The 12,735-nt window shown below is 32.9% G+C and overlaps 2 protein-coding genes across 2 annotated transcripts; one reads left to right on the top strand and one right to left on the bottom strand.

The window, feature by feature from the left end:
• Positions 1-7,553: 7,553 nt before the first annotated feature.
• Positions 7,554-8,696, bottom strand: LOC108564905 (isocitrate dehydrogenase [NAD] subunit gamma, mitochondrial-like). Its single transcript, XM_017924102.1, has one exon. It carries the CDS (start codon positions 8,694-8,696, stop codon positions 7,554-7,556), a length of 1,143 nt encoding a protein of 380 aa, XP_017779591.1.
• Positions 8,697-11,454: 2,758 nt separating this feature from the next.
• Positions 11,455-12,496, top strand: LOC108564904 (A disintegrin and metalloproteinase with thrombospondin motifs 18-like). The gene is made up of 3 exons (XM_017924101.1): positions 11,455-11,539; positions 11,756-12,072; positions 12,134-12,496. Exons 1-3 carry the CDS (start codon positions 11,455-11,457, stop codon positions 12,494-12,496), a joined length of 765 nt encoding a protein of 254 aa, XP_017779590.1.
• Positions 12,497-12,735: the final 239 nt, after the last annotated feature.

Raw genomic sequence — 12,735 nt, 5'->3', positions numbered from 1 at the left:
AAATGATTATGTTGTAAAATTTGCATAAAAATAATGATATTATAATCAATTTTGGAAACTTTTTGCATCGCCGAGGATTATTTTCTGCAGAAAGTTCAAAGTAAACAGTTTTGTTGGGAATTGCAAAGTTGCATGCACATAAGATGTTTCGGTTCATTTGAGAGAACTTTGCGATAAGTCCGCTTTTCGTACACGTAACGTCTTATCCGTGTGCATCTCCTGGCATTAATTCCACGACTAATATTTGATACAAATACTATAATTTTCCCTTCTAAAGTATGGAAACGGTATGGAATTATATTAGCCTACATAAATAAAAGCCCTCTGATCTTGAGCTTTTATCGCATTATATGAAATGCACGCATATTCATTTTCTTTTTTACATTTTGTTTTTATCAATTTGATTATAGTAATAGGTAACATAAATAGCAGAAAAATAGGAGTTTTATTAGTTTAGATTCAACAGTCTGTAATTTTCTAAATAAAATGTGTAGAATAATTTTTATTTCATTATTTTCACATATATTTGTAAAAAAAAAATACAACAAAATTAAAAACACGACATTCTTTTGTATACAATCACTTATTTATAAAGGGTGTCCGAATTCAAGCAAGATTTGAATTTGCCGCCATTTGTGCAGTAAAGTGCTGGAAACCCAAAAAAAAACAATTTGACACTTTACTGCACAAATGGCGGCAAATTCAAACCTTGCGTTCATTTTGGGACACCCTTTATTTACATAAAAGTTTTTTTCTGTAAAATTATAATAAATTTATAAAAAAAAAAGTATAGTTAATAGAAATTTATTATTAAATTTAGTAAATGAAATTGTTTAAAAAATCAATTTTATTTCATGATGAGAAAGTTTCATCAAAATGAAAACATAATTGAAAATATGTAAAAACTAATTATATTTTCTGCAGATTCTTTTTATGTAGTAAGAATTTCTCATTGAAATGAAAACAATTTATATATGAAACTAAAGTTAATAACAAATTTTGTTATGCATCGATAATTTTCTATTACAAAATTGTAATGTTAACCGATAAAAAAAGTTAATTACAAAAATTGTCTTATTTTCTCATATGTTGTAAGAAAATAAGTATGAAATATAATTAAAAAAATAATAATTTCTGTTGTTTATAGTGACAATTTTTTTTTATAAATTTAGATAAAAAAAGATATACAAGCAAAAACTATTATATTTTCTTTGGTATTATTCATATTTCTCATCAAAATGAAAAGATAATTAAAAATTTGAGTTAATAAAAGAAAAGTGAGTATAACTGAAGTTAATAATAATTAGCAACGAAGCGAAGTTCGTAAACGAAGTTTCGCTGTAAACTGTCATGTCTTAGTTAGTGGCTTCTAATTAACGTAATGAGGATCGGGAAAGAGAATGCTGCACGGCCGGATAAATTGAAATTTAACAAGGAATAATTAACAAAACAAAATCGAACAAGTGGGCGAAGCAAGAAAAAATGTGGAGGCAATCAAATTAGAGTTAAACGCGAGAGAAGAAAATGTAAACAGGGAAATGATGAATGCAAGGATTGGATGTTGCCGTTTTTCTCCTCCCAGTTATGTAATGATCCCTCTCTGGTAATGGCGCGGCACGTGTAAAACGGGAATAAATTTCTATCGCAATAATCGTGATTTACGTCCGACGTAATTGTATATTATTTACAAAAGCGCATTTCCGATTTTAAAATCGCATGCATCATAATGAAAACGGCGGTTTTGTGGCCGAGAACGAATTAATACCAATTGCTGCCCGTGGTCAAATCATTACCACTGAAACCACACTATACAAAATATTTAAAAATAAAACATATACATATCACGCAATAAAATGATAAACGGTTTGTTTAAAGTGTGTAAAAAAAGATATATATAAATGTATTTTTATTGCCTATTTGAAATTCAGTAAATTCAATTATAATTATATTGATTTTAATGAAAACCCATTGAGTTTACAGCAATTATTTGAATTTTTATAAGTAATAACATTAGAATCACTGTATTTTGTTTAATTATTGTGAATGATGTCAGGAAAAGCGAATGTGTAAAGCGAGATTAGGTGATAGTTGGGGACACTTCGTAGCGGTGGAATAGGTATTAAATGTTGGTTAAGTATGAAGGATCTTCGTGGGTTTTGGTCTTCGTGGAGCTATAAAACGAACAGCCCAATCTGAGAACTACTAGAAGGCTTATGGAGACAGGACAATGGTGATTGAGATTTAACGAGATTTAAGTCCCAAATAGTTTACTTAATGAACCTTTAATTTATCACTATTATTCTGAAATTGTTTTTTTTTATATATTTTATTTTGCTGACAAATGAAATTAAATCAATTACTTCTGTTGTCTCATCCATCTGACTATAATTCACGTTCAAAGTTGAAAAAATGAGAAATTAACGCGAGAAAAAAAAACAGTGTGTTCACATTTTAGTGATTTTCTCGAAAACTATAATAAACTGAATGAATCCAAAAGATGCATATGAAAGATGGAAGTTTGAAGAATGTATCGAGTATTTATAAATTGCTATAGTTTAATCGATTTGGCTGCAATGTGATTTCATATTTGAAAAAAAAAATGAAAAATTAACGCTCGAAAAACAGTGATTTTCTTGGAACATTTTTTTAGATTTTATTTTGTTGACAGATGAAATTAAATCAATTTGTATAGAGAACAAGAATATATAATAGATTCAAAAGATTATATGCATCTAGATGTTATACTGTTACATCTGACTAGAATTCACGTTCAAAGTTGAAAAAATGGAAAATTAATTCTCAAAAAAATAGTGTGTTCACATTTTAGTAATTTTCTCGGAAACTATAATAGACTGAATGGATCCAAAAGATGCATATGAAAGCTGAATGATTGGGGATTGTGGCGAGTAAATTGTTATAGTTTCATCTATTTGGCTGCAATGTGCGTTTATATTTAAATAAAAATGGAAAATAACGCTCGAATTTTTTTTTCTCGGAAACTTTATTTATATTTTATTTTGCTGAGTGATAAAATTAAATCAATTTGAATAGAGAACAGCAGTTAATTAAACGATATGTATACAATATATAGATAGATGTATTTGTTTTGCAGGGAGAGAGAGAGAGAGAAACGGAATACGTTGATTTTTAATCCTTGGAAATAATTATCGTATGATGATTGTGTGCGTATGAATAATATTTAGTTCCTGGTTATACCGATGATAGAGAACCGCGGGATAAATTATTGGCTCAATTATAACGGGATGCATCATCCGCATAATAGGGGTGAGCCGCGTGTAATTCGTTGAATATAATACACGTACCACCGTATGTATATATATATATATACATATACATTTACGAACACCAAAATCCGCGCCACTAATTAATCAATCAACATAGTAGGCGTCAATTAACACAATCCAAAAGTATTTACAAATAAATATAAAGAAATAATTATTTCATTCATAAATATTTATTTGAAAAATAAAGATATATTATTATGAATCAATTAATTAAAAATTTCATTTCCATGTGTAAATTCAATGCAATAAATGAAAAAACTATTGTATAAACAAGTAAATTGAATATTCGTTACGTATTTCATAATTAGTATACTAAAATGTAATAATTTACAAAAGTTTAAAATATTTGGATTAGATTAGTATAAAATTTCATAATTCCAATTTCAAATAGTTGTTACATAATTCAAAAGTTTTTCTTTTGAAAATGAAGCGATTTCCATATGCAAATTTCACGCAATAAATAAAATAATATAGTATAAAAAAAAAGTAAATTGAAAAGTCGTTTCATAAGAATTTATATAAAAAAAAATGTGTGTTAATTGCCAGCAATTAGGAGCTTGGGAAACTGATGGGTTCATATCTGTTGAATGAAGAACGATGATGATTGATGCGTGCGTGAAAACGAATGGACTTGAAGTGTACTATTATGTATACGAAACAGGACTGTTTCCACCTTGCGACGCACACGGCGTAAAATCGTTATTTATTTCCGGCGAATAATACGAATTCATTGCGTTCCCCGTCTGACGCTAATTTGATTTCAAAACAAATTTATCGCATTGCATTGTAAACTAGGATCTGTGAGGTGAGGTGAGGTGTGTGTGTGTATGTTCGTAACGAAGTTTAGGACCTCGCTCTAGCGAGTACACGGACGCTTTAATACTATGTACATTGTCAACATTGGGGAGAAGGATCAACGGTTACACGAGAGCTGCCTGCATATGTTTACCTACCCTTCGATGCATCGGGATTCAACAGGGTCCTGCAGTGCTTCTTCTCATTCTTCAATCGATGTGTGTGTGTATTTTTTTTCTCTTACTTTTCTTCGGAACATGCCACTAACCAGGACTACGATCGCATCAGCCACAGCCGGTTACACCAAAAGCTACTTAGCCCCGTTCCCGATATCGTCTACGGCAGCCCTTAAGATCCTGTTTACTTTTATGGCTTTTTTAACTTTACAGCCGAGCCGAGGAAGGGAGTTCCTGCGAACCCACCACCTCAACCTACAACCACGCCACCAACACCGCCACCCCAAAAAGGCGGCATTAATCATACCGTTTTATCGCCGCACCGAACACGACAATATCGTCTTAATTTATGTCGCACCGTTCCGCACATGCATTACCAGACCTATTAGCATGAGCGCGTTTGCGGTGGATGCGCCGGGTTACGTCCTATTCCTTCCCGCTTTTCATCGGCATCATTACGTTTAACAATATAACCAGATTATACTTCATACTTCTGCACGATCCCACTCTATTATAAGATACATTTACATAAACCTACTTAATCTGTGTTGCGTTTATGATGCTAATAAAATACAATGATATATATGCAACTTCCATAAACAATCAAATCCAATTTTTACCTAAATTCATCAATAAAATAGTAGATTAAATATCTTAATCCTTTCATACAATACAAAAATATATATTTTTAGTATCAATGAGCATCAGCAGGGACGAAATTATTAAGACACTGATGATTTAAATAATTAAGTAAAAAAAGAAGTGTAAAATTAATAAAGTTAATTACTTCTTTACTAAATAACAAAATAAAATTCTTCAAAAGTCAAATATTTTAGTATTATAATCTTTTTACAATTCTAATAAGACAAATATGTATATCTGAAAGATCCTGAAACATGAAAATGCAAATATTGTTATTTCTTTATGAAAATAATTTGAAAAGCTAAAAATATCTTAAGAAAAATTATATGAATCTAGAGCAATTTTTGTTTTATTAATATAAAATAATTATATTTTGTAAATTAAGCATCAAAGTGGTGATTTCATAATATCGTACAATTAATTTTGTATTCTTTTTTTTTCAATATCCAAATATTTCTTCAGGTTTCAAAGTGGAATTCAATTTTGAATTCATTGAATTTTCCTATTAAATATTTTAGAAACATATTTAATTATTATGCATCATAGAAAATTTATTTACCATATAACTTTAGCATTTTAGCTGTAATTTAATTTTTGTAATTTGTAATTTTTTTCTTAATCATCTATATTTTATAACTATTATAATAATGAAAATAATGGTAGTAGTTTAATATTAAGACTTTTTGCCAAAAAAAAAATATATAAGTTAGTTTTGAACTTATTTATAGAACTTCTTAATTAATTACTATTTTTATATTAAAAAAATATCTATTTTTTATCTTTGGAATAAAGATTATTTAATTAAGATCAAAATTAAAAACTTTAAAATCTAACAAATCAAAAAAACAACCTTTAATTTAATACAACCAATTATTACTGTATTAATTGATACATTAAAGATAGTTTTAACATTTAAATTTGTATAAAAGAAAAACTGAAATAATATCTAAAGCAATTATACTTGATTCTATTAGATTTCACAAAATGTTACGTATCTAACTTTCTAATTAGATATCCAACTATCGAGGTGAATAAGCACGAAGTAATTGGAAACCAAAACTGAAACACACGAACCAGCTGCACCTGAATTAATTCCAGCTCGAATAAATGAGACGCAACGTAATGTTATATAGTAACTAACATAAACGAAAAGAAGACAATAAAATAATAGGTAGACGAATTGAAGCGAAGATGACCGCATGAAGCAATCATAGTAATGGTTGTAACCATCATAAATACAGTAATTTCAGTATCAAATGAACTGAAATATCAGTATGAAATGAACTCAATATTGTATCAAAATTTAATAAAAAAAATATGTAAAGTTTAAATTTATGTCTCTAATAAAGTATAAATATTTAGCTTAAAACGCATTAAATTTACCTAGTAACTTATGTAAGTTTTTTTATGTCGTGTAACAATCTGTTCATCAATGTGAACAATGAGTAAATTTAAGATCGCGGTAAGACATTAGGAATTCTCTGCGATTCCACTATTTCCTTTGACTGTGAAATCTGCTACTATCCTTAACACTGTCATTGTCCATCGACTTGGCTGAAAGTTCATATGCTGAACTTCATTCATTTCACTGTCCATCTGTAATGAACGATGGTCCTATTGCTGGAAGCACCAAGAGGGCTCACAAAGGGCCTGGCTTGACCAGGATTCGAACCTGCGTCCACTAGCTCGTGGGTAGGGCGACTTAACCATTCGCCTATTAGTCGCCCACTTATGTAAGTTGAATAAATATTTTGAATAATTGACCAAATTCTTGATGATCATTATTTTTTATTTAAATTAATTGTCATGATATGAATAAACGAAATCCGAAAAAATATACTTTTATCTAGAAATAATTATTGGAAAATCTATATTTGTAATGCGAGTAACAAAAAAAATATGCCCTACTTTTCGCCCCATGCATGAATACAAGCACACAAACGTTTTGTTTTTGTATTTAATTTAATTTTTTTCCGGGTTTATTTATTTCGGTCAAATATAAATATTTCAATTTGTATTGGAAAATCCGTCCCCGCTCTATTTGCTTTCCATTAATTGCGATTGCATTTTGCTTACACAATTATCCACACACATATATATATATTTCGTTCCGACTTTTCGAGTCAGCCGATTTTTCCAAATAATAAAAATTTTGTACATTTGAAGCGAAATTAAATTTCACGCCGCGTTGGATATAGCGTCGCCGTTTTCGGGATGGAATCGTAGAGAGAGAGGGTGGTCGTTTGGGGGGGGATTCCCTCCACCCTGAAGAGCGAATTTCGCGAACCATTACATCGACGATTAAGATTGCATGTCAATGGAAGAAAGGAAGATTAATATACGCCGAAAAAGTAATAAGCAGTGAAGAAAAAAAAAACGGAGATAGTTGCGGATCGTCTGGGAAAAGCCCTACTCGCGCGCGCTGAGGGAATCTTAGAGAGAGAGAGAAAAAATAAGGGTGGGAAAACGACAATTAAGAACTTTTTCTTTCGCGATTTCACGCCTTCGCGGCCTGCGAGGGCGCGATAAGGACTAACCGGGATTGCGAACCCTTTTCTCCTCGACTCCAACATTTTAACAGCGCACCCTTTTACATATTTCCACATAACTCATTTCAATTAAACACGGTTTTATTTCAGGCATCGTTAAAAGCGGATATATTCGTTTTAATTGCTTCCACCATCTCGGTGGTGCTGTTCGTTCCGCCTATGTCCTTCGTCCTTACGAGGTCCTTCTCCACGGTTTTCGACGTGGCCTTCCTCAACAGCTTAGCGTGTTCGATGTAACCCAAGTAGAAGAGCAGCTCTATGGATGCGTTTATAAGAGCTACTGGACTGACGGTGTCCGGTTCCGCTACAACACTTTCCGGTGATCTCGTCGCAGTTTCGAAAGCCGCGCAATTGTAACCGAAATTCGCAGCGGAAATCAAGCTGGGACCTCCGATGAGTCCGCAAACGACGTTGCAAAGAATCGTGCCGTACAGATTTGGACACACTAATATATCGAATTGATGCGGATCCGAGACGATCTGCATGCAGCAGTTGTCCACAATCATTTGATCAACCTGAATATTCGGGTATTCCTTGGCAACTTTCTTGATCGTTCTCAAAAACAATCCATCCGACAGCTTCATAATATTAGCTTTATGGATTATGCTAATCTTCTTCCTATTAAACTTCTTGGCAAACTCGAAAGTCCAACGAGCTATCCTCTCCGAGTTATACGTAGTACAAACCTTCATGCTTTCAACTACACCAGGAATACTCTGATGCTCCAACATGGAATATTCACCCTCAACATTCTCTCTCACGATGACAATATCAATATTTTGATATCTCGCCGGAACACCGAGATACGATTTACATATATTCAAGCTGCAAAATAAGTCCAACTTCTTACGGATCGCCACGTTCGGTGAAGCGTACAGCTTCTCATCCTCCGAGGTGAATCTTTCTATGCTGCCTTTGATGCAGCAACCGTTTCTTCTTATGCTCATTATGGCTTGTTTCACTGAAGTCGGTGTAGATTCGACGTCGACAACTTCGAAATCGATTGGGGCATTGATGAACTTGAAAATATCGCGGATGTGATTCATCATCTCTGGACCGTTTCCGCAGCCCGGTATCATCGTCACTATGTGTCTTCCGCCGTATTTCGAGACCGGAAGCTCTTTGTACTTCTTCAATCTAGACGATTTCGATATTGCATGTCTGCTTATTTCATCAGCCAAAGTCGAAACACATCGTTTTTGTAAAACATAGAAAACTTTAAAATTCATTTCTAAATGTCAATTTCTGTGACAAGCATTTCCGACACTAAATCAAATACAGATACAAACATCATAATTATAGTGGACATGAAATACTAAAATTAAAGACAAAACCATGTCTTTTCCTATAAGTCTACTGTCACATTTGTGGAACTGTCCGTTTCCTTGTAATAAAATCTTCAAATTAAATACTCAATGCCTTAACGTTTTCTTTCATTACTCAATATCATATGATACATGCGCGCTAGCTACAAAATAACAAATATTTAGAATTTTGAAATTATTATCTTGTAATAAACTGTTAAAATTAATAAATTAAATGAGAATCCAGAGTTTTCACAATTAATCTTCTGAAACATACTTTTTTAGATTGTCTAATACTAATTATTAATCAAAATTTAACTTTCATTGTTATATTTTGTTACTGAGTCAAAACTATTTACTCATTGTCAGCATGTGGCATTGACACTAAATCAAATACAGATACAAACATCATATTTATAGTGGACATCAAATACTAAAATTAAAGACAAAACCATACCTTTTCCAATAAGTCTACTGTCAAATTTGTGGAACTGTCCGTTTCCTTGTAATAAAATCTTCAAATTAAATACTCAATGTCTTAACGTTCTCTTTCGTTACTCAATATCATATGATACATGCGCGCTAGCTACAAAATAACAAATATTTACAAATTTGAAATTATTATCTTGTAATAAACTGTTAAAATTAATAAATTAAATGAGAATCCAGCGTTTTCACGATTAATCTTCTGAAACATACTTTTTTAGATTGTCTAATACTAATTATTAATCAAAATTTAACTTTCATTGTTATATTTTGTTACTGAGTCAAAACTATTTACTCATTGTCAGCATGTGGCATTGACACTAAATCAAATACAGATACAAACATCATATTTATAGTGGACATCAAATACTAAAATTAAAGACAAAACCATACCTTTTCCAATAAGTCTACTGTCTGATTTGTGGAACTGTCCTTTTCCTTATAATAAAATCTTCAAATTAAATACTCAATGTCTTAACGTTCTCTTTCATTACTCAGTATCATATGATACATGCGCGCTAGCTACAAAATAACAAATATTTACAAATTTGAAATTATTATCTTGTAATAAACTGTTAAAATTAATAAATTAAATGAGAATCCAGCGTTTTCACGGTTAATCTTCTGAAACATACTTATTAGATTGTCTAATACTAATTAATAATCAAAATTTAACTTTCATCGTGTAACAGAGTCAAATTTACTCATTGTTAGCATGTGGCATTGACACTAAATCAAATACAGATACAAATATCATATTTATAGTGGACATCAAATACTAAAATTAAAGACAAAACCATACCTTTTCCAATAAGTCTACTGTCAAATTTGTGGAACTGTCCGTTTCCTTGTAATAAAATCTTCAAATTAAATACTCAATGTCTTAACGTTCTCTTTCGTTACTCAATAGCATATGATACATGCGCGCTAGCTACAAAATAACAAATATTTACAAATTTGAAATTATTATCTTGTAATAAACTGTTAAAATTAAGAAATTAAATGAAAATCCAGCGTTTTCACGATTAATCTTCTGAAACATACTTTTTTAGATTGTCTAATGCTAATTATTAATCAAAATTCAACTTTCATTGTGTAACAGAGTCAAATTTACCATTGTTAGCATGTGGCGAAAACATTACTCAGTAGCCAGCATTGAAAATCAAAGAATACTAATATACATGATTTCGATCAGTGATTCCCAAAGTGGTCTATATCGACCCCCAGAGGTCTGTAACAGCCTGCAAAGGGTCTACGTCAGAGAAAGAAAAATTTGGGGGTCTCAACATACACTGATAGTACCTATTTACTTACTTTATTCTATCTTATAATATAAAGACATATACATTATTTATAAAAGTATCTAGGAAGTAAAAAAAATTATATATGTTTATAAAATTGTATAAGTTGTAGGATGTAGGCATTCGCTTTGTGGTCGCAATACATTTTGAACTTGTAATAACCTGCACATAATGATATACCAGTATTATCTTGTTGCAAGCATACGCGCAGTCTCAGAGCAAAGATCTTAATAATTATAAAGATGTCCCAATATAAATAATAAATTTACAAAAAATCAATATCAGGTAAGTAGGGGGTCTATCCAAAACCGAAAAACATGACAAGGGGTCTACGACACAAAAAAAATTGGGAACCTCTGATTTAAATAATTACATTTCATGTATTTTTGTTGATATCACCCGTGATGTTCATGGCACATTGATTGTCCCATTTTTACTTATTTACCAAAATTGGTATCATCGGTGATGCTCATATCATTGAACATGTTAAGAAATGATCGTCGATTGCGTATTTTGTTGCGATCATTGTTATATAATATTAAATATTGATTGGGTTGTAGCATTTTTTTGTAAGTATATTTTTTTTTCATATTTACGTTTTGTCCAAATTATGTGAAGAAAATAATTGTAATTGTATTAAATTTTCTGAGATGTTGTGATCGAAGTGTGGGTTGTTCATGTTGACGTTTTCAATGGGCCGTGACTTCTGACAGTTGCGAGAGAGAGAGACATCGTAGGTGTAGCGTCCGGTGGAAGTGGATGCGTGGTGTGTGTTTGAAGGGCTCCGGGGTGGCAAGCACACAAAACGCGATTGTGATAGAGTCGACTGAAATTCTGTGTGTAAAAGGGAGTCCTGATCAGCCTGGGCACGGACAGTTGGGCAGCAGCATCATCTAATGGCCCATTATCCTGGCGCTTTGATTTGTTTGTCGCTGTGCTTTATTTGTTGCGCTGTCGCGAGCCTCGCCGACAGATACAAAGGTAAATTATAAAGCGCTGACTGGCATTCATATTATATGTATGTACGTGAACAGAGCAAACAATGCATCGCTCAGAATTCCAAAAACCCCACCAACCACCACCCAAAACGCATAACAACCATCAATGGAAATTCAATGACAAATAATCAGGGATCGACCCTGTTCCAATGTTTACCCATTTCTTTGTTTGGTCGCTTTGGTAACCTTCTGTTTGCAGATTACGAGATCGTTATACCGAGGAAGGTGAACGAACTGGGGGAATTCGTGAGCCATTCCCTGAGCCATTACCATAAACGGGACGGCGATGGTCCATCGGATAATCTCCACTATAGTGTGCCGATATCCGGCCGGGATCACCATTTGGAGCTGTTGCCTAATCGTAAAATTTCAAGTCCCGGGGCACTTGTGGAGACGATCTCGCGCGCCGGAACCAAACAGTTCAAACGGATGAGTGACAACAATCGATGCCATTTCGGTGGAACGGTGAGAGGTGTCCGAGGATCGCGTGCCGCTGTCTCCACATGCAACGGTTTGGTTGGTGAAAACCTCAACTCAACTCAAAAATGAACTATTTTCAAATCTGTCTTTCCCAAAGGCAGGTTACATACGGACCGACGATGGACATTACCTCATCGAACCTGCAGCTCCGATCTCGTCCGCATCCGGTCCGCATCCTCATGTCGTTTACAAGGATAGTGGAGATGCAAAGGGGAATTGCGGATCGGATGTTCGGAGGAGGAATGCGCGCGATGGTGTTAATGCGACCGCGGGAATTGCCTCCGTCGACGTTCCAATAGAAATGCACATTGAGTCCTTGGTAGTCCTTGATCAAGCCATTCTCCGATACCGCAAGGAAATCGATATCGAGAACTTCGTGCTCACGGTATTCAACATGGCAAGTGCATACACATTACTGCTATACATACACGCATTCCTCTCCTGCGACAATTACTTTTAACTAACCTCAGGCGAACCGTTTTCCCTCCCGCAACTACTTAGTTTCAATTGCAACTATTTACAGTTTATTGCAGTTACATTCTATTCCTTCCATAATGCAACATAACATTTATACTATCGCACATACTTACTTATTTTTTATTTAACAACCTATACTATTTACAATGTTTTCTTAACAATCTTTCAGTTACAACTATAGAAAAACAATTTTCAACAATTAATCAAATAACATAACAAAAT

This window comes from Nicrophorus vespilloides, unplaced genomic scaffold, assembly GCF_001412225.1.
Source record: "Nicrophorus vespilloides isolate i.1.1-1 unplaced genomic scaffold, Nicve_v1.0, whole genome shotgun sequence".
In the NCBI taxonomy this organism is placed as follows: Eukaryota; Metazoa; Arthropoda; class Insecta; order Coleoptera; family Silphidae; genus Nicrophorus; species Nicrophorus vespilloides.
This window is presented reverse-complemented; position numbering and strand designations above follow the sequence as displayed.

What these genes read in the sequence shown, in the direction of transcription:
- LOC108564905 (XM_017924102.1), bottom strand. Translation starts at nt 8,696, where the DNA reads ATGAATTTTAAAGTTTTCTATGTTTTACAAAAACGATGTGTTTCGACT.
- LOC108564904 (XM_017924101.1), top strand. Translation starts at nt 11,455, where the DNA reads ATGGCCCATTATCCTGGCGCTTTGATTTGTTTGTCGCTGTGCTTTATT. An exon ending in CCTCGCCGACAGATACAAAG is followed by an intron (nt 11,540 to 11,755) that starts GTAAATTATAAA and finishes TTCTGTTTGCAG; the next exon opens with ATTACGAGATCGTTATACCG. An exon ending in TCTCCACATGCAACGGTTTG is followed by an intron (nt 12,073 to 12,133) that starts GTTGGTGAAAAC and finishes TCTTTCCCAAAG; the next exon opens with GCAGGTTACATACGGACCGA.